Source organism: Budorcas taxicolor, chromosome 16 (assembly GCF_023091745.1).
Source record: "Budorcas taxicolor isolate Tak-1 chromosome 16, Takin1.1, whole genome shotgun sequence".
In the NCBI taxonomy this organism is placed as follows: Eukaryota; Metazoa; Chordata; class Mammalia; order Artiodactyla; family Bovidae; genus Budorcas; species Budorcas taxicolor.
The window spans coordinates 77,687,915-77,710,318 of NC_068925.1; the positions used below are offsets into that span (position 1 = coordinate 77,687,915).

At 46.9% G+C, this 22,404-nt stretch overlaps 1 protein-coding gene across 1 annotated transcript; it reads left to right on the forward strand.

Moving 5' to 3' along the window:
* Positions 1–15,572: 15,572 nt before the first annotated feature.
* C16H1orf53 (chromosome 16 C1orf53 homolog) lies at positions 15,573–22,038 on the forward strand. The gene is made up of 3 exons (XM_052654138.1): positions 15,573–15,821; positions 20,441–20,542; positions 21,837–22,038. Exons 1-3 carry the CDS (start codon positions 15,573–15,575, stop codon positions 21,906–21,908), a joined length of 423 nt encoding a protein of 140 aa, XP_052510098.1. The 3' UTR covers positions 21,909–22,038.
* Positions 22,039–22,404: the final 366 nt, after the last annotated feature.

Consider the following 22,404-nt stretch of genomic DNA (forward strand, 5'->3'; position numbering starts at 1 on the left):
GGTTTGGACATGTTTCCAGGTGGCGCTAGTGGTAAAGAACCCGCCTGCCAATGCAGGGTACATAAGAAACGTTGGTTCGATCCCTGCGTGGAGAAGATGCCCTGGAGGAGGGCATGGCAGCCCACTCCAGTATCCTTGCCTGGAGAATCCCATGGACAGAGGAGCCTTGGGGGCTACAGCCCACGGGGTCGCTGAGTCGGACAGGACTGGAGTGACTTAACACACATGCAGGGAGCGGTCTGGGGCTGCCTGGCCTCCAGGTGCTCCGCCCGGTTAGAATCGCTGCAACTTCCTGCCGTCCACTGCCTCCTGGCCGCCCTCCGGCCTGGCTGACGTCCCGGGCGCCGTGCCCTCGCCCCCTGCCCTCGCTGCTTTCGCACCAGCACCCCCAGTGCCCTCTCGCCCGGGGATTTCAGCCGCGCGGTGTCAGGCCCGCCCACCCGTTCCCGGCCCCTCAAAGTGCTAGGGACACTCTCCCCAGGGCGCTCCAACGAGCCCCAACAAGGATGCTCTCTGCATCATCCCCCTGAAACCCTCTCTCCTCCCGGGTTTTCTGGCCTCACAAAATATCCATTCCAGCGCAGTCTGTCGCAAAGAAAGTGAAGTCGCTCAGCAGTGTTCAACTCTTTGTGGCCCCATGGACTGTAGCCTACCAGGTTCCACCGTCCATGGGATTTTCCAGGCAGGAATACTGGAGTAGCCTGTTAACAATTCCCGGGAAATAAAAATATACTCGGAGGAATAAAATCTAACCTTCTCTATCCTCGGGGCTGTCTAGTTTCACCGGCAGTGGAATTGCAAGCTGGCCAGTCAGACCGGAGTCCCTGGTGCAAATGGACTGCTCTCCCACCTCACTTTAGGACCGTGGGCAGACGCATCTCAGCTTAGGGCTGCGTGCCGATGCGCCTCAGTTTAAGGCCGTGTGCAGAGACTGTGCACCCAGCACCCGGCTCTAGAGCCTCAGCAGCCCAGTTGCCCCGCCCAGCGAGAACCTTGCCCCCTCCCCCCCCTCCAGGAGGCCCTAAAAGCAGCCCCGCCCACCTGCCTGGGGAGAGGATTTGCTCCAGAGCCTGAGCTTGCGCCTCTCCGCTCTCCCACCCAAGAGGGAAAATTTCCTTTGCTCCTGCACCCAACTCGGTCTCATTCTATTGGTTGGAGCGACATCAGGCAGGAGAACCGTTGTTGGGGACCAGCTCAGAAGTGTTGATGACACATTCACGCCCCTGAGCATCTTTATTCCTTCTTCCAGGCTATCTTGGGCATTTATTCTGTTCTGCAACCTTTTTTTTTTTTTTTTTCCAGGCCTTTAAAGGCAATCCTCGCTGTGAGTTTGTCTCACCCTAGGGTTCTTGAATGGTATGAAATTCCAAGAAGGGTCCTTCAAGTCACAGACTCTTATTTCTTTGGTCTTATTTCTAGCCATGAAGATATCATCCCAGGGATACTCACCTGATTCCTGCTGGTCTGTCCTGTTAAGGATTCTTGCACTTCTTGGTGGATTATTTCCTTCCTCACTTGTCAGGCTGTCCTCAGCTGGGTTATGCTGAAATTATCAACCTGGCAGCCAGGGAAGAAGGCAGGGGCAGCTCCTGGGGGACAAGGGGACCAGGCCTCAAAAGCACCTTCCAGCACGGGGGATCTGCCACCTCTTCCTGGAGAAGGATGGGCCACCTCTGTATGCTCCCAGAGTCCAGGCTGCTCTGCAGAACGCCAGGGGCCCACGTGTAGACACCACCGCTGGGTGTTTCAAGCTCCCAGCTTTCCCCAGCCAGACCTGCCTGGGAGAAGCACCCCAGGATTCCATTGGAATGGATTCCATTCGACTAGAGCTCTTCCAGTGCGGGAGATGGGGACCGCTTTGTAAGCTCCCCGCAGTCCCTCTGCGTCTCACACCCAGCCTTCAACCTGCTGTTCATGTCCCTCAGTCTCTCACTCTTCTGCGGGTCATCGGTTCAGCTTAGCTCTGCTGCCTGTGGGGGTTTCCCCCCACCTTTCAAATTCCTGGACGCGTACACCTGCAAGGGCACCCCTCCACTGGGAGGTCTCCTAGGTCACTGCCGGTGGAGCCTGTAGCAATTAGGCCACCACCTTGCAGTAAGGACTGTTCGTACCCCACCCATCTCCCCATCTTGTGCTTCCGGGAGACTTGAGCAGCACATTTTTGTGGTCCCTGCATTAGGTAAGCAAGGCGGGTTCTTCTATTGATATGTATAGAAATAAATGGTAGCTAAAATAACTACTAACACTCTCACTTAAGTTCTCTCTAATAACTCAGTTCTCTGATCTATCTAACGGGAGTAATTTATCATCTATCATATCTAATTCATAAATTTTTGGAGACTCAAATATAACGCTTCATTCAAGGGTGCAATTAAACATTTTAAGGGGCTTCCCTGGGGGCTCAGTGGTCAAGAAACCACCTGCCAAGTAGAAGACACAGGTTCAATCCCTGGGTCAGGAAGATCCCCTGGAAAGGGAAATGGCAACCCACTCCATTCTCATATTCTTGCCTGGAGAATCCCATGGACAGAGGAGTTTGGTGGGCTGAAGTTCACAGAGTTGCAAAGAATGGGACACAAGTTTGCAACGGAGCCCATATGCCCGCAAACATCTGAAAGATAAAAAGCAGCAGCAGTGAAGGTCTTTATAACTAGCACAGCTCTCACTTTTTCCCTTTACCCGAGGAGAACAATGTTGATGTTGTTTTGGGTTGACCAAACGGTTTCTTTGGTTTTTTTCCATAGCATCTTACAAAAAAAAGACCCGAATGAACTATTTGGCCAACTCAGTATAAGGCAATACCAAGCACAGTACCTTAAGCAACTGAGCCTGAAATATCAGTTTAAGTCAGGGAGCTGAGTATGTACTTACCAAATTTTCTGAAGACACATTCAAAATGTATCTTATTGATGACTTCCAATTAAAAAAATAAAACTCATGAGATTACTTTAAAGAGTTTGCCTCTGTCATGATAAATTTAAAAGCAGCGATAATCAATGGTAAGATCCTTTAGTTATACAGGTACAAGTGAATACGGCTAAAAATGATATTTAACGTGCGTATTAATGTGGCAATCTGAAGGCACATAATAAGGCAGTGCTTTTCAAATTGTTTCCCCAAAATACCCCTAACTTAAAAGGAATATAAATTCAAGTATGCAAAGAGGGATTGGCTGGGGAAAAAAGTGTCATTGAATACACGTCATGGTCAAGTGCTATGAGATAGGAGTGCATACGTGTCAATAAGGTTCTCATCTAATTTCTTTGTCTATTCTACGATCACAAAGGCAATATCAGAAAACATAGATAATCAAAGAACAACATAGTGAATCTACACAGTCTCATTCGCCTTGAAGGCTGTCAATGGATACCTTCAGGCATTTTTCTGTGCATATGTGCTCACGTGTGTATGTGTCTGTGTTATTTTATTTTAAAATGGGATCAGACTGGGACTCCCCTGCCAGTCCAGTGGCTAAGACTCCATGATTCCAATGCACAGAGCATGAGTTCTATCCCTGGCCAGGGTACAAAAATCCCACATGCAGCAGGACTTGATCTAAAAGATGGGGTGAGACTATCTATGCTCTTTAAAAACCTGCCATAATTTCAGTAATCTACTCTTTAGCAGACAACTGGGGCATTCGATCTGCTTCTCTGTTGTTATATACATAGGTTCTCTAATAAAATCAGTGAGCAAGAATAACTGGTCCAAACAAACCAGAAAAAAGTTAAAGCGTAAGAATCTTTTAAAATTAAAAAAAAAGAAAAACACCTGGCTTTAAAAATGTTTAAGAACACAGTTGTAACATCATGCATCTTGCCAGTTCTTTGAACACCAGTGATGGTGGAACACTGGTTTTCACCTAATTCAATAGCACTGGCAGTTTCGTAGGAAGAGGAGGAGACCCCAGGGTCACAGGGCTCGGAGGGAAGACCATGTGCAAATGCAGCAGGGCCAGAGTCGTCTGCAAGCCGAGCGGAGAGGTCTCAGGAGGCACCAAATCTGACAAGATCTTGATCTGGATTCCAGCCTTCAGACTGCAAGAAAGCACATTTCTGTCGGTTAAGCTGTCTAGACTTGGCATTTTGCTATGGCTGCCCTGGCAGATTAATGTTGCTGCTAAGTCGCTTCAGTTGTGTCCGACTCTGTGCGACCCCACAGAGGGCAGCCCACCAGGCTCCCCCGTCCCTGGGATTCTCCAGGCAAGAACACTGGAGTGGGGTGCCATTTCCTTCTCCAATGAAAGTGGAGAAAGTGAAAAGTGAAAGTCACGTCGCTCAGTCGTGTCTGACTCTTAGCAACCCCATGGACTGCGGCCCACCAGGCTCCTCCGTCCATGGGATTTTCCAGGCAAGAGTACTGGAGTGGGGTAGTAGGAAGTAAAATTTTAACCTCCACCTTGTGTGTGTGGGGTGTCCAGTTGGAGACAGTTAGGAAGCCTGCCTTCTTTCCCTCCTAGCAGGCAGATTTGTTTTATACTCCAGCTGTCTCGGAGAAGGCAATGGCACCCCACTCCAGCACTCTTGCCTGGAAAATCCCATGAATGGAGGAGCCTGGTGGGCTGCAGCCCATGGGGTCAGTCACAGTCGGATACGACTGAACTACTTCAATTTCACTTTCATGTATTGGAGAAGGAAACGGCACCCCACTCCAGTGTTCTTGCCTGGAGAATCCCAGGGACAGGGGAGCCTGGTGGGCTGCCGTCTCTGGGGTCACACAGAGTCGGACACGACTGAAGCGACTTAGCAGCAGCAACTTAGCAGTAGCAGCCAGCTGTTTGCTAAGGACAGGGCTCTGATGAAGGTCAAGTGCAGCTCTAACTATGGGAATAGCACTTTGAGGGCCTCACCTCTAGGATCTTGGCTCAGATGACTCATCGGGCACAGGCCAATGATTCCACCAGCCACTGAGACTCAAGTACCAAGACTGACAAACTCCGAAGCACAACAGCAGTGCCGGAGACAAATTACAACCCTGATGGTTAGCTCGGTTTTCAGCTTTGGGTATCTAGATTTTCCCTAATTTTTCAGGTTTAACTGTGTATTTTAAAATATAGTTAATTTTTCAATTTAGGCATTTTGTAAGGGATATTTTTAAGGCTATCTACCATGCCATATATCTGGAAACTGAGGTCCTACACGTCTTGTTATAAGAGTGAAGAAACCTTTTCTAGGGGCCTTCCTGCAGAATTTCCCCGTGTCTCGTTGGTAGGAGCCTTCGTATTAATCAACCAATCAATTCAGGAAGAACCTGACCGAAACTGGTCAGAGTTTATCTCAGGGCTGCATGGGGGAGTGATGGACAATGAGACCGATCTGGGGGATAGGGAGGGAACAACTACTGTGGAGACAGCATAGTATGCCTGAAACAGGGACACTGTAGTGGACACTGGGTAAACCAGTGTGACTAGCACAGAATGTTTCCCTAGAGAGTAACAGGACATAAGAGCAGAAAGGCATTTCAGGGGCCCAAGTGTGGCAATGCCAAAATTGCCCAGCCGATGAGTTCACAATTTAACTTATGTGTAAAATACATAAGGATTTTTGAATTTTTGTAAAATACTGAGGATTTTTGAATCAGAAAATGACAATTAAAATAGTGTGTTAGTACTGCTATTTTGACAACAGTGTTAAGAGTGAAATAGAGAAGGAACAAAGTATAGGCAATAATTATAATTTTTGCCTACACTGCAAAACTGTATAGGCAGTAACTGAGGCATGTAACTTTCGCAGAAACTGAGGCATGCATGAAGTGATAACGACCCAAACCAGGTAAGATTTCAATAGGAAGTCAAAGGAAGGGAAAGACATTCGGAGAGAATGAACAAAATGTGACTGAACTGGAGGCGGGAGGAAGAGCTTTAGTCTACTTAAATATACATGAGAGTGTAAAAAAGACTGAAGAGTCAGATTACAGAGTTTCAGTTCCAGCTCTGCCATTTCCCAGCTGGTAACTTCGGACAAATCCCTTAGAAATCTTTGGTCCTCGGCTGTACCACTTGTAAAAATTTGATATGATTATATAGTTTGGACCTTAAAATGTTGTGAGACTTAAATGAAGAGTTTCTAAATGTACATGGAAAATTATGGAAGATTACAGATGTTTATTGGGGCAGCTCTACCACATACAAGGATTTAGATTGGGTATTACAACAGCAGCTAGTAGATACGACACTACCCTTTAAGGCTATGGCTCCGTGTTGGGAGAAGGACCCATGATTATTCCTGTCTTAAGGAGCTGTGAAGAGGGAAGGGGCTGAGGGTAAATTGGAGATGGCAAGGACGGGTCTCGATCCATTTCCATGTGGGAAAGGAGATGTGGCCGGTGGATGCAGTCACTTCCAGGCCAAGGTGGTTAAAGTACCTTTTGGTGAATTCAGAGGTTATCAGTTGAAAACAGTGGTGCAGGAACTTCCCTGGTGGTTCAGTGGCTAAGACTCTGCTCCCAATGTGGGGTCCTGGTTTCAATCCCTGGTCAGGGAACCAGATCCCACATGCCACAACTAAGACCCAGAGCAGCCAAATAAAAACAATTTTAAATAAATAAAAAGAGTGGGTGCCAAAGGAGACGGAATTCCTGGCTCTCTGCTTCAAGGCGGGCGGACCAGGAGGGCGGGTGGACCTTATTCACACGCTGGGCACTGGGGGAGCTATCGGCAAGGATGCCTCAGTTTTCCTCAAGGCCTCTCCTGAAGTCTAGTGTGGGCTTGTTGATTACAGCATGCTCTGGTGATTCCAACTATGTCTGAAAGGGGTCAGTTTTACAAAGCAGCCGTCACGCAGAATAAGAGATCACATTTTATGTGTACATGAACAGGTTGAAGGAGGAAATGCCATTTCAGGTGGAGCCTGAATGATGCAAAAATGCTTTATCAGGCTGAAAAGGACAGTGATTTACTGACAGTTTGGGGGACTGGAAGCCAAAGTCCAGCAGGGCTGCTTCCACACCTCGGAGAGTCTCGGGGAGGCCCTTTCTTGCCTCGCGCAGCTCCCTGGGCTCTGGGCTGCTTCCCGCCAGGCGTGGCCCCCATGGTCGCATCCCCACGTCCTCTGTATGTCAGTTTTAAGGACACTTGCCACTTGATTCAGCACCCCCACCTTGGACAATCCAGGACGATCCTCTCTTCTCAAAATCCTTAGCTTAATTATATCTGAAAGGGCCCCTTTCCCGTCAAAGGTAACATTAACAGGTTCCCAAGATGAGAACACAGACATACATTTTAGGAGGACCACCATCACCACACCACAGGTTTAAAATGAAGAGATTGTGAAACTGGATTTTTTTTTAAAAAAAAGCAACAACTAGGGACTGCCCTGGTGGTCCAGTGGTAAAGGGTCTGCCTTCTAAGACAGGGGGTGCAGGTTCAATCCCCGGTTGGGGAGTAAGATCCCACGGGCCACAGGGCAACTGAGTCTGTGCCACAACTCGAGAGAAGCCTGAGTGTCACAACTGAGACCCAAGGAGGCATAAATAAATATTTTTAAAAATTAAAATAAAAAGACCCAATTATATGATCCTGAAAGAAATACACTTTTACTGTAAAGACAAATAAGGATAGTGAAGTCACTCAGTGGTGTCTGACTCTTTGCAACCCCATGTGCTATAGCCTACCAGGTTCCTCCATCCATGGGATTTTCCAGGCAAGCATACTGGAGTGGGGTGCCGTTTCCTTCTCCAGGAGACCTTCCCAACCCAGGGATTGAACCCGGGTCTCCCGCATTGTAGGCAGACGTTTTACCATCTGAGCCATCAGGGAAGCCCCCCAAAATAAAAGGATAGGAAGAGCTTATACCATGACAACACATCCTAAGAAAGCTAGAGTGCTTATGTTAATATCAGACAAAGCGGATTTCAGAACAAAGAAAAATTTCAGAAGAGGGACATTGTATAAAGGTAAGGGGTGGTACAAGGGCACATAACAATCCCGTATATTTATGCCCCTAACAACAGAACTTCAAAGTCCATGAAGGAAACCTGAAAAAGTCACAAGCATAGACACATCCAAAGCTATTTTCAACAATGCTATCGAAACATGTCATCGAGAGACACTGTCAGACAGAGCAGTGGGTGGTGAGGACGCCCTTACACAATGATACAGATGTGATCACTCGTAGCAAGCGTACAGTTAGTCCAGTTGCACGCAGAAGATCCGTGTTCCACAGAGTCCCACAGAGCCATCGATTTCACACTTGGAGTAAACGTGAACGGCGTGCGTGCTGTGCTGATCGCTGAGGCTCATCCCTCCCGCCCACCACGGGGAGGATACTGACACGGATCGCACTTGGCAGAAGAGTCAAACACGTCAATGTCACGGGTATTTGACCTGAAACTCAGGGTGCCTTTCAGTGCAGTCACGGAACAGCAGACATGCATTCTCCCTCAGGCAGCGGCGAGTGCAGAGAACACGGCTCTGATTTGTACGTGCTGCTGACGACCTTAACCGACATCTCTGTGCTGGTGTGTGGGAAATTCTACAGATCAAGGGCTGGCCGTGTCATTTTAAAAGCGCAATTCTAAATCATTTATTGTAATAAGGTACAAATGGAATCACGTTCTTGCTAGATCTTCAGCAGTGTTCTTTCTGGGAAATACACTGCTAATACTGAATATCCTGAAGAGTAGGTTTCATTTTGAATCCCTGCATGACAAAAGGGCTAGAGGTAATTAGTCTGGATATTTTATATGACAGTGATTGTGTGCATGTAGTTTATAATTGGAATGATTGTTCAGGGTTAACAAGGCTGCGCTTCACTGTCAACATACACTGACTGCGTTTGAAACATAGCCCATACACTGCACCTACCATTAATTCGATGACTGCTTGGGGGGGACCTACTAACTGGACTGCCAAATAAAATCATGGTTACCTCGTTGTTATGGTGGGATAGTGTCTCTCAGAACAACAGGCTGAGATCGACGGATGTGTTGATAAAACCAATGCTGATTCTTAACCATAAGATATTAGGGGAAAGTGCATTTGTATCATTTCTTTACTGTGTGACTTAGGTGCGGGATTTTGCCGCTATTTGTTCACCTGTTCACTTCAACAAGCATTTTTTTTTTTTTTAGCATTTTCTATGTAATTGTGCTGGTAGAGATAAAAAAGATGATTAAGACAATCTTTTCCCCTTGAAGACCTCACGAGTTGCCAATAAAAAAGTCCTCATAAACACAAAGACAAAAAGTAAGAAAGTGCAAATATAGAGACACGTTTTGGATACTGTGGAGTGCTGAGGTGGTCTGCCCAGCTCAGACTGCAGAGGAGGCAATGAGCAAGGTGAGCAGTCAGAGAGGGCTTCACAGAAGAGGGGTTGTAGGGGTGGAGGCTTCAAGCACAGGTATAACATCACCACTCCCAGGAGATGAGGGGTATTTTTGTCAGAATAAATATCATGGGCAATGTATAAACAATCCATCTCCAGCCATTTAGCAGAGGGCCCTGATACAGGATAAGTCCTTGTTACTCGTTCTGTTCCAGCTGTGCCCTGGGGAAAGAAATGGTAACAAACTGAACTAGAACAAAAATAGAGGCAAAGGAAGACGACTTTGAGACCCAAAGAAGTAAAACAGGTAAGACTTGGTGATCACCTGGATGCAGGGATGTGGGAAGAAAATCTGGGGGCAAAAAAAAAAAAAAAAAATCTCTGAATTAGCTGTGCCTTTAAAAGCAGCGACGGGACTTCCCTAATGGTCCAGTGGTTGAGAATCCACATTGCAATGCAAGGGACTTAAGTTCAATCCCTGATCAAGGAACTGAGATCCCACATGCCTCGGGGCAACTAAGCCTGTGGGCCACAAGGAAAGATCGCCAGTGAAGCAACTAGCACTCTCTGCAGTTAGATGAATAATATATATATATATTTATTTTTTAAAAAAGAGGATATAAATGGTGAAGTAGTATTTGGGAGGGAATGATCACGAAGTCCATTCTGAGCTCAGGGGTATTTGTATCTGTACTACAGGCGGAGAGTAGATGTGTGGACCTCACAAGCGTGAACCAGAGATTTGGGAGTCATGAGTGTGCAGGAAACATTAAAAACATAAACACAGATAAAATTGTGTGAGGGTGGAGTGTGCAATGGGAGAGGGTGAGGGCTGCTGAAGAAGCAGGTGATCAGCGCTTTCAAAGCAATTAGCCAAGCACTGGATGCATGGCCCACATTTAACCCTCAGGTCGTGCCTGCTCCTCACCCTAGCGGTGAGCAAAGCTACCGGCCTACTGCTCGGTAGAGGATGATGGAGAGGGTAAAAGAGGACCCGCAAGAGCTAGATTGCTTCCACAGCTCCTCCAGGAGACAGAAACGAGGGATGGAGGGGAGCCGAGGGCAGAGGCGCTCAGGGCAGGCGGCACCAGTGGGTGGGCCCTCAGGAAGACAGCCAGGGTGCTCTGGGCTCGCAAACAGAAACGGCTGTAATTCCCCCAAGAATTTTCTAAGACCAGCTCCATGAGACAAAGGGTACCGACAGATGTCCCATGGAAGGAAACAAAGATTCCCTGTGGGCGATCTCAGGGGTGTGTAACATTTGCTCTCAGTCATGAGGATTGATAGTGAAACGCGCTATACGCAGAACCATGGTGTGACACGCCACAACACATCATCCGGTGATCCAAAAAGCGTCAGATACGCAAATCGCGTCCAAAACAACTGTGCCATCAGGCAGTGTCTGCACAGGATGTCTGTGGGCCGCTCTCAGATCCCAGCACCCACTGGCCCACTCATAGCGCAATACGTTCATAGTTACTGAAAAGGTAACACAGGTGACACTTCAAAGTCAACCCCAGGCAGCTTTTCTGGGGCTGAGTTCAGTTTGATAACGTGTGCGTCTGAGCCGTCAGTAAAACGGCCCAATGTTACTCAATAAAGACAATTTAACATGACCTCAGAGTTAGCATCTTTATCATCCAGTTTTTACGGTATTTATTTGCAATCATTAATTTCTCAAATTTGCATTATTATGTAAAAATGTTAATTTTAGAATTTCATATGAAATACCCACCTACTAGCTAAGGACTGTAGATTTCAGAAGGAAAAAACCATGGATTCATTTACCCATTGGAAGTCTTCATTCACTGAGTGTCGTAGCGCGAGTGTGCTCAGTCGCGTCTGACTGTGTGACCCCAGGGGCTGTAGGCTCCTCTGTCCATGGGATTTCCCAGGCAAGAACACTGGAGTCGGTGGCCTTCTCCAGGGCACCTTCCTGACCCTGGTTCAAACCCACGTCTCCTGGGGCTCCTGAACTGGCAGGCAGAATCTCTAGCACTGAGCCACCAGGGAAGCCCAAGCGTCATAGAACAACATACAAAGTGTGAGCTGGGCTGTGGAGATACAAGGATGAGAAGAGCGTACTCCCCACCCTCCTCCCTACTGTCCTGTTCATCATCTGTTGGGAAAACAATGCCCCCAAATTATTACATGTAAAAAGCTAAAATGGAGCAGATAATTTTGGGCAATCAAAGGAAAGATGTCCAGAGGGGAACCAGAGGCCAGTGAAAAATGTTTTAAGTGATAAACAATTAATACTAGGGAATTCCCTGTAGACCCAGTGGTTAGGGCTCCACGAATCCACTGCAGGGGGCAGGAGTTCAATCCCTGGTCCAGGAATTAAGATCCTGCCCACGGCAGCCAAAAACACAACATGCTAAATGCTAAAAGGACTGGCGAGCTGGAGGAGTTTGTTTTGCCTTTACAAGTCACACTGCAGTGGACGTCAGTTACCTGTATCCCCACCATCGGTACCGAACTGTTCTCAGGCAGTGCCCTGGGCAGGCCCCAGTTGTCTTCAGCACAACCCATACTCGTGAAGATTGGTTCACAAACGGACACACAATAAAAAGATGGCTGTTAGGACTTCTGGGGGCAAAAAGGCTTCTCCACCAGGAGCTCCATAAGACTTTCAGTGGGCCAAGGAAGAGAAACCTAGGAGCCTTTTACCCCATCTTTCACCCACAGAAACAGCCAATAGCAGTAAGGAGGAAACAGCCAAGCCCTGTGCCTGGACCAAGTCCTGCCTCAGGGTGACAGGGCCTATCCCTTCTACTGTAACCAAATAAAGCCACCTGACCCACATCCTGCCACCTAGAAGCCTAATGTAGCTGCTGAAAAAAACTGATACAAATGAAACAGGGAAACAACTGTCTCTGAACCACCTTCTTCCTCCTCCTCCAAATAACAAGCATGTTCAATGTCAACACGAACATCAAAGACGACAGGAAGGAGTGCAGAATACATGCCACATCATGGAACATGCAGAGAGGTGGCACAGAACTCTTCTTAAAGCAAACGTGGGTGTAAGTGCATTCTAAATAAAGCAGGGACTAAAGGTACCATTCCAGGGTGGAATGCGGTGGCCCCCCCACTTTCACACAGTTCTGTCTGCTTTAGCACAGAGAATCTAAGAGGAAATTAACACATGCTAGAATAAGGTAGGCTTTACCATCTGAGCCACCAACCCACTCCAGTACTCTTGCCTGGAAAATCCTACGGATGGAGGAGCCTGGTAGGCTACAGTTCACGGGGTCGCAAAGAGTCGGACACGACTGATCAACTTCACTTCAGAATAAGGTAGGGAACAAGATCCAAGGAGGCTCTTTCAAACAAGAGATGCAGTGAATGAATCACTGGATGTGCCTTGACACTGACTCCCAAGTGTGAAGATGAGACAAAAACTGAAGGAGGTGGATAAACTACACTCTAATGGTCAAATCTGGAAACTATTTATACTAAGATACTTCATCAACTCTTAATTATATAGGTTTCCAGCTCTGGTAAGATTTCAGCTCAGTTCAGTTGCTCAGTGGTGTTCGACTTTTTGCAACCCCATGGCCTGCAGTACACCAGGCTTCCCTGTCCCTCATCAACCCCCAGAGCTTGCTCAAACTCATTATCATCAAATTGGTGATGCCATCCAACCATCTCATCCTCCTGCCTTCAATCTTTCCCAGCATCAGGGACTTTTCAAATGAGTCAGTTCTTCACATCAGGTAGCCAAAGCATTGGAGCTTCAGCTTCAGCATCAGTCCTTCCAATGAATATTCAGGACTGATTTCCTTTAGGATGGACTGGTTGGATCTCCTTGCAGTCCAAAGGACTCCCAAGAGTCTTCTCCAACACCACAGTTCAAAAGCATCAATTCTTTGGCACTCAGCTTTCTTTATAGTCCAACTCTCACATCCATATATGACTGGAAAAATCATACTTTGACTAGACTGACCTTTGTTGGCAAAGTAATGTCTCTGCTTTTTAATATGCTGTCTAGGTTGGTCATAGCTTTTCTTCCAAGGAGCAAGTGTCTTTTAATTTCATGGTTACAGTCACCATCTGCAGTGATTTTGGAGCCCCCCAAAATAGTCTGTTTCCTTTGTTTCCCCATCTATTTGACATGAAGTGATGGGATCAGATGCCATGAGCTTAGTTTTTTTGAGATTTAAAGATATGTATCTAAAAGAATACACACACTGGTAACACCTGAGTACAAAATAGCTTCTGGGACCGAAATGCCCAAAGGCTTTTAACTAACAGATGATTTTTAAACCTGGCAATGGAGGACATAATCTAAGGTTCTGGTTAACTCAGTGATTTCCTTTACCCAGTAATGTGAACACTGTTTTTATATCCCTTTTTGCATTTATGGTTTTTTAATTGAAAGTGAAAGTGAAGTCGCTCAGTCATGTCCGACTCTTTGGGACCCCATGGACTATAGCCTACCAGGCTCCTCCGTCCATGGAATTTTCCAGGCAAGAGTACTGGAGTGGGTGGCCATTTCCTTCTCCAGGGGATCTTTCCAACCCAGGGGTCAAACCCAGGTCTCCCACACTGCAGCCAGAAGATTTACCATCTGAGCCACCTATGGGTTCACAAGAAGTTGTAAAAATAGTACAGGTTTCCTTCACTCAGTTTCCCCAAATGGTTACATCTTCCATTTTTGTAACACAGTATCAAAGCTAGGAATGGGACTTTGGAACAAAATACTACTCCAGTTCTATCTCTAAGCACACCTGTAGACTTCTGACAGGATCAGAACAGGGAACTGCTGCTACTACCATCAAACATCTCCCTCACCACACCCCCACATTCACACCTGCCCCCTCATTCAGTAAAGTAAATGTTTCACAAAACCAGTATTCACTCTTTGTAGATGACTATTTTCTGTCGTGAACATGGTCTAAAAATTTGGTCTCTATCCTTTGAATTAATGTTACAAACTATTAACTGGTCCTCATCCTCAATTTTAAAAACAATGTAATCAATCAGAACTTCCAGACTCACTTGAGAATTTGGTTTGGCAAAAAACACACACACACAGCTGATTCACAGTCAATTCCCTTTTATAACCACAGTTGCCCTTTCCACAGTTCACTGAGGGTCCCTCCTCAGCCTCCCAGGTTTTAAACTTCTCTCAGATCACTAAGCATTCTCCAGAGCCTGATTAACTAATTTATTATCCCAGCACAAAGGAAGCAGATTTACAAAAGAAGATCCCAATTTATTAATTACTACGAGATTTACAACGGACCAATAGGGTCATTTCAATCAGCGCCGACTAAAAATACAAATATAATGCCAGGGTTACAAGGTGAATGCAGATGTCAAAAAGGGGTGGTGATGGTCTGCCCTCATCCTTCTCCTGTACCACTCTACAACCTGCTCTTGTCCTCAGGGGTCAACTGCTGCCCTCAGTTCTCAAAAAGTGAAGAACGCTTACAAAACAGCTTACTCTTCAAGCCTGAAACAGGCTGAGGGGAGGAGGCAAGAGTACTGTTCATTCTAACGCCTGAAATTACCTCCTGGGATGTGTGCTAATTTTCTCAAAGTCAGTTTTTTGGGGAGGAGCGGGATAACTTTCATCTTTCAGACAGGAAATATAATCTTAGTTTGGATTTTGCAAATGACTTAGCAACTTGAAACCGACGCCTCTTCCTGCTATTGGTCCTCCGGTTAGTCTGGGTCAAAGAGCCGGGCGCTGGAGGGCTCCGCTCCCAGCACACAGCACCTGCAAATACTCAAGCCTTTCCTGGATGAGCCCAAGCTGGCTATAAACGAACCTGGGCGACTCGGATCACTTTCTGGCATTTTATCAGTTGTAGCGATTATGCTGAAAAGAGCTCGAGGCTCGTTTGACAGGAGAAAAAGAATGTCCACGTGTCCTGACAGAAGGCCAATGGGAAACTTGGAGCGGAGGTCCTGAGGGTGGAGAAGGCACGATCTCCGGCCCCCGCGGCCTGCAGGAGTCTTCTCAGCCGCCCGAGTCCACCTCATCTCCGGGCAAGGCCGCAGGGGCGGCGGACGGCCCGGGGTCCGGTCCTCAGGGCGCGGGCGGGGACCGCAGGGGCCAAGCTCGGGGTCGGGAAGGGTGGGGAGGTCCCTCGGCCCGGGGTCAGGGGTGCGGGCCGGGGTCCAGAACCGGAGGGCGGGCTCCGGAGGCTCGAGGCCGGGGTGGGAAGGGGAGTCGGGGCTCGGAGGGCCGAGGTGCGGGGGAGGCGGCTAGGTCCGACAGCCCGAGCTCCGCCAGGCCCCGCGCGCGCAGCCCGGCCCGCCCCGCGGCCGCGCGCCCCGCCTCCTCAGGCGGCGGCCATGGCGGCCTGGCGGGTCCCGGCTTCCGCGCTCGGGAGGCCGCGGCCCGCCGCCCCGCCGCCGCCCCGTGACGGAGCAGCGTTCCGACGGGGCCGCGGCGTCCCCCTCTGCTCCGCTGCGCGGGAAGACGGCGGTGGCCCCGGGCCCGACTCGCAGGGCGCGCAGGAGGAAGCGGCCAAGCGCCCGGCGAGCCAGGAGTTCACGGCGGCGGAGCGGAGGATCGTGGAGCTACACGCGGCCGCCTGCGCGGTGAGGCCCGGCCCCGCCCCGTGCGCCGCCCCCGCCCGAGGGCCGTGCGCTTGCGCGGTAAGGCCCCGCCTCCCGAGACGCCTAAGCCCCGCCCCGCCCGGGCCTCTGTCCTGGCGCCGTGCGCCCGCTCCGCGAGGCCCCGCCCCTCGGGCGTCCCGCCCCGCCCCGCCCCGCCCCGCCGCCTGGGGCGTCTGTGCGCCTGCCGGTCCCCCCACCTGCAGCCAGGTGGCTAGAGGCCGGCGTAGGCGTGTCTCTGGCCTCTGTTCGTGCGGCTGGGTCCCGTTCCGAACTTTTCTCCTGAAAACTAGCCACAGTTCCCTATTCTCAGCGAAGAATTAACATGTATCTATTTTGAGTATCAGTGCAGCTCCTTTCTAATCTGTGTCCGAACTAAACTCCGTGGGGTCTATCATCACGGGGGGTGTGTGTGTGTGGGTGTGTGTGTGTTTGTGGGTGTGTGTGGGTGTGTGTTGGAGGGGTGTGAAGCATTGATGTAAGAGGTAGACGAGCTGAGAAGTCACCGGAAAATATGTGTTTTTATCCGCAGTATCAGTTTAACACCAATGATTGCAATAATGAGAACGTAAAAGATGAACTTTTTTTTAAATTTAATTTTTGCTACCATCCTTTCGTCTTTTGCACCTCTCAGAGCACAGTTACAAAGGAAACTATAATCAGGAGTCTACATTCTTCGCAGACAATCTTGAGCTGTTTTCTCTGGTTCGGGGTTTCAGTTCAGTTCAGTTCAGTGGCTCAGTCGTGTCCGACTCTTTGTGACCCCATGAATTGTCGCACTCCAGGCCTCCCTGTCCATCACCAACTCCCAGAGTTCACTCAGACTCAGGTCCATCGAGTCGGTGATGCCATCCAGCCATCTCATCCTCTGTCGTCCCCTTCTCCTGCCCCCAATCCCTCCCAGCATCAGAGTCTTTTCCAATGAGTCAACTCTTCACATGAGGTGGCCAAAGTATTGGAGTTTCAGCTTTAGCATCATTCCTTCCAAAGAACACCCAGGACCGATCTTTAGAATGGACTGGTTGGATCTCCTTGCAGTCCAAGGGACTCTCAAGAGTCTTTAAATCAAAAGTTGTCACCTCCCATCATGCTTTCTAATATCTTAGACTACATACATTTAAAGGTAGCATATTTATATTTGCATCATCTTTAAAGAGCAAGTGAGTTCTATGATAAAGATACAAAAAGAGATATGAAAGTAGCCTGTGATACACTGCAGGTGATCAGTCCTTCACGGGACTGATGTTAACCAGGTCTGAGCTGGAACCAAGGGAGGAGAGAAGGAAAACTTACAGGTTGCCTGAAGTTGACTTTTTCGCTGGCAGTTGGTAGGCCGTGAAATCCACTCCCTGATTCATTCCAGTGTTGAAACTTCTGCACAGAGACTCTTTAGGAAACGACTGGCAGCTTTTATTGTTCTTGTTTATACTCTTTTTAAAATAACATGTGTAATTTGTTCCCATATTTCACCATATGGGCTTCCCTGGTGGCTCAAGATGGTAAACAATCTCCTGCCTTGCGGGAGACCTGGGTTCGATCCTTGGGTCAGGAAGAACCCCTGCAGGAGGGCATGGCAACCCACTCCAGTATTCTTGCCTGGAGAATCCCATGGACAAAGGAGCCTGGTCACTATAGTCCATGGGGCCACAAAAAGTCAGACACGACTGAGCAACTAAGCACATTTCACCATATAAATGTGGTAAATAGAAGTAAAATGTCATTCTCTATAGAGCAAACATGAGTGGCCTGGAAAGATGGGCTCCATCAGCCTGGGAAAGAAACATTTTCTCATTCAGGAAATCCATCAGTGTCAGCATTGCAGGTTAAATGACTGTCCCAGAGCCTATAAGTAAAGCTGATAACAAATTTGTTGTTATTGTTCAAAAATCAGAGCCCCCTGCCCCTGGTCCTTCTCCCACACCTGCAGGCAAGCAGCTCTCTTACCTGTACTGATCTGCCTCCCTGGACATCTCGTTCTCGGTCAGCATTCCTGCCCCACCTTTGTCTGTTGCCACCATTACCTAAGGCTCATTCACTAAAGATAAATTAAGTTTGTGCAGGCAGCCAACAAGCTCAGAGTTTCCCCATCAGGGAAAGCAAGAGAGCTGCCCATACCCGGGAGCAGTCTGTAAAACTCCCAGGCTCTAGGCAATTTGCTCTCAGAAGACCCCCAGCTATGAAAAGCAGAGAGATGTCTGCGGACAGAGTTACCAGTGTTCTTTCGCTTTTCTTCCAAGTCTTGCAACACAGACTTTGTATTAATAAATAAAGAAGTGAGATCTTGACAGTCAGTCATTCTAACATAGTGTTTAGTGCCTCTGGTCTCACGTAATCTGCTTCTGTGACCCCAAAGGATTTTGGAGGCCCCTTAGACTGGCCTTGGGAGTCGATTGTGGGATTTCTGCTGCCCTCGTTGCCTTGGAGGAGGCCTAGACTTGAACTCTAATTGTCGTTTTGCTCCACACTTTACTCATGAGGTATAGTTGACTAAAAGCCGAACTAGAACAAAATATTCAGCCATTAAGGAAGACACTCCGAAGAAGCAGTTTGTGGCACACACGAAAATATATGTCAGAAGACATTTCCGTGTCACATGTAATTTAATGGAAAGGCTCTATGCAAGAGTGGTGCACTTACCGCATGGTAAAAGGGTTACAGAAAAAGTCCAGGAGAAAGTTTTTTCCCTTCAAAATTTTCCCCTTCAAAGTCTCAAGGCTAGTTAAAAAGAATGAAATAGTGCCGTTTGCAGCAACGTGGATGGACCAAGAAATTGTCATACTGACTGAAGTAAGTCAGATGGAGAAGGAGAAATATAGTATGAAAGTGAAAGTGGGGCTTCCCTGGTGGCTCAGCTGGTAAAGAATCTGCCTGCAATGTAGGAGATCTGGGTTTGATCCCTGGGTTGGGACGATCCCCTGGAGAAGGGAATGGCTACCAACTCCAGTATTCTGGCCTGGAGAATTCCATGAACTATATAGTCCATGGGGTGGCAAAAAGTTGGACATGACACCCCCCTGGAATCTAAAAAGAAATGATACAAATGAACTTATTTACGAGACAGAAACAGACCCACAGACTTAGAGAATGAATCTGTGGTTGCCAAAGGGAACAGACAGTTGCAGAGTTTGGGATCAACATGCCCACACTGTGTTTAAAACAGATAACCATCCAGGACCTACTGTACAGCACAGAGAACTCTTCTCAATGTTACGTGGCAGCCTGGATGGGAGGAGAGTTTGGGGGAGAACGGATACACGTGTGGGCTTCCCAGGTGGTGTTAGTGGTAAAGGACCCACCTACCAGTGCAGGAGACGTAAGAAATGTGGGTTCAGTTCCTGGGTTGGGAAGATCCCCTGGAGGAGGGCATGGCAACCCACTCCAGTATTCTTCCCTGGAGAGTCCCATGGACAGAGGATCCTACTCAGTTGCAAAGAGTAGGACATGTCTGAGAATGCATGCATAGATACATGCATATGTATGGCTGAGTCCCTTTGCTGTCCACCTGAAACTATCACAACGTTGTTTTTCTGTTTTTAAGTATTTATTTTTGGCTGTGCTGGGTCTTGCAGCAGACCGGATCTTTTGATGTAGAATTCGAATTCTTATTTGCGTTAAGTGGGATCTAGCTTCCTGACCAGGGATTGAACCCAGGCCCCCTGCAGTGGGAGCTCGGAGTCCCAGCCACTGGACCATCAGGGAAGCCCCCATCACAAGGTTGTTAATCAGGTGTGAAAGTGAAAGTCGCTCAGTCGTTTCCGACTCTTTTATACTCCAATGCAAAATTAAAAGTTTTTAAAAAAAATCTCAAGGATAAATAATGTCAGCCACGTGGTCCACATCCATAGCAGAGGTTGCATCGTTCACTTTGTCTTCACATAGTGTACCTGGAACAACTTTCTAAAGCCATGTTTGAATAAGTAGAGCATGCATCCTTGACATCTGAAGGGCTGTAGTAAAAGCTGCTTTTGATCAAACTCATGAAGCAGTGAGTGTTAATATGCTAAAACAATACTTTTATTTTGCTTAAAAACGGTAATAAAAACACTCCAAAAAAAGAAAGCAGTGCAAAGTGTGCAGGGGAGCGGCGCATCATGAAGGTAAGGAAAAGTGTTCAATAACAGCGAAGGCCGCACTTTTTCTAGAAGGACCGTTGGTTTTGATTAGCACCTTTTCTGTAAGTTTAAATCATTATCCGCATATTTTAAGCACTGAAATTGCAACTGCAACTTCTGAGTGAAGGTTCATTTTCAGCCTCTTAAGCTCTTAAAGTCATTAAATCACCTGTTATTAAACTTGTTACCTAGAAACTGAATGAAAAATACCTGCGCGGTGGCTGCATCGTTATTGGGTATAGAGGTGTTCTTGTTTTTCCATCAACTTCTCGTTTTTCTCAAACTATATTTTCTCCTCATGTCATATAAAGTTGGACTGTGTATAATGTCGGAATGCATGCAGGCCTTAATTGCAAGTGCCACGAAAATTGCTGGGAAGAAGTTTAATATTGTTTGAAGAAAAATGTTGCAGTATTTTATGGGTAGGAATTATGGTGAGGAGATACGATGAATTTTGAGATGAATGAATTGTTTGATTTCATTACTCTTCAGGCTGGCCAGCTAAACTACGTGGACCCAGCTACCGGCTACATGGTGTTCACCCAGCTGGCCCACTTGCAGAGAGGCCAGTGCTGCGGCTCAGCCTGTAGACACGTGAGTACCAGCTCTGCTCGCAGTACAGCAGCAGTTTTCGGTGCTTCTGTGACTTCATAAATACCTATTATTTGAAAAACAAGTCAAATAAAAATGCTAAATAGAGCTGTGGTGCACTTTCACAAGCTTCCCTAGTCTAGGACAGTGAAAGTCCTAAGGATCAACAGAGGACCTTTAAAGTTAATGGAATTTTGTAACATTTCACCGTGAGCATCGGTTCCTTGAAATGCCGTGATGGGAAATTCATGGGAGCTCTTTTATTGTGAAGAAACTTTTCACGAGGTTTCAAATCAGCTGTGTTCACTAGGCGAGTTCAAAGACAGCAGGAAAAGAAATCCAGAATATTGCAGACTAGATCCCAGGAAGCATTTATTTTTCATTTTTAGCTGAATCGGTAGATACTTGCCCAACACTGGCAGGTATGTTTCTGTTGACGGTAATGATTTTGCTTCTCCCTTGCTCCCTCTCTTTCTTCCTTCCCTCCTCCTCCTGTCTCCTCCTCCTCTTCTCCCTTCTGTATATTATTATTACTCCCCCTCCCTTCCTCCTTCTCTCCTGTCTCCTGCTCTTTCTGTAGCTATTTTCTACTCTGTCTTTAAAATAAGCATGAGACTCGCCACCCCATACTTAGTGCTGTACATTTCCTAAAATGTATATTTCAGCGACCCTAAATCCCTATGCTCACTGATTAAGATGTGCTAAATATGTAATCCTTCCCCATTTTGAGCAAAAAATAAATAAATGTGAATGGGTTCTTCACTGTAACCTTTTTTAGAGTAGGTCCCTTTCGCAGTAAGGAAATTATTAGGCAGTTAAGATTATAAACAGATAACCTCTGTTTATAGACCACTTTGAATGTTTGGGGGCAAGAAGTTGTTATTTGCTTCAACTGACCCACTTTATATCAAGGAACCAACACTGAAATCCTTGTATTAGCCAGTATTGATAAAGTAAGCCTTCACTTTTATGGATGTTCCTACCTGTGCCTTTAGCTGTTTCTAATCAAATGCCTAAGAGCTTTGCCTGAATTGAGGACTTGGAGGATTTTTTTTTAAGGGTGAGTTTTTGATGGTAAAATTCTTCAAGTTGGAAGGATGCATTTAGGAAGTGATTCTTGGACCCTAATTAGGACCGTTTGCCAGACTTTGCCACCATCCTCTTCTGAGTCTGTAGGCGGTAGATCAAATAATCTATAGAACATCATCAGCAGTCTCTCTTTTTCACCATGAGACATGCACTTTTTCAAGATGACTGTTAAATAATTCAACAATAACTTGTTTTCTTTCTTTTGCAGTGTCCATATGGTCAAATCAATGTTAAAGATCCATCCAAAAAGAAGCAGTTCAATTCATATTTTTATGTGTGACAACAATTTTATCTCTGTTCTCCATCTAAGTGAGCCTTATTAAAAATAAATAAATAAAATTTTAATCCAGAATGGCTTTCTGGGCTGTTAGTACTTAAGCACGGGATTCATCTTAAGTACATATGTTAAACGAACATCAACAAAATAAAAAGTTAGCAAATATTTGTGTTTCTGAAGTGGCACATTGATAATTATTTTGCTTTCTTTTTCCTTCATTATCAGACAATGTTGAAAAAAGAAAATAATGACTCTTCCATTAAATAAATACCAGCAATCAGGTCACATTAGTAGCTCTTGATTTTTTTTCTTTTTTTATAGCCCCACTTCTCCTACCGTTTTTCTCCTCAGTGCTAGCAACCCAGGGAGGTTGCTGGCAGATAGAAGAGTCTGACTCCATCCTTCCTTTTACTTACATCTTGAGGGATGAGGAGGTTGGTGTAACACTGCATTGGGCAGCATATGAGTGCCCAAGAAGTGCTATTCCGCAGCAAGAAGT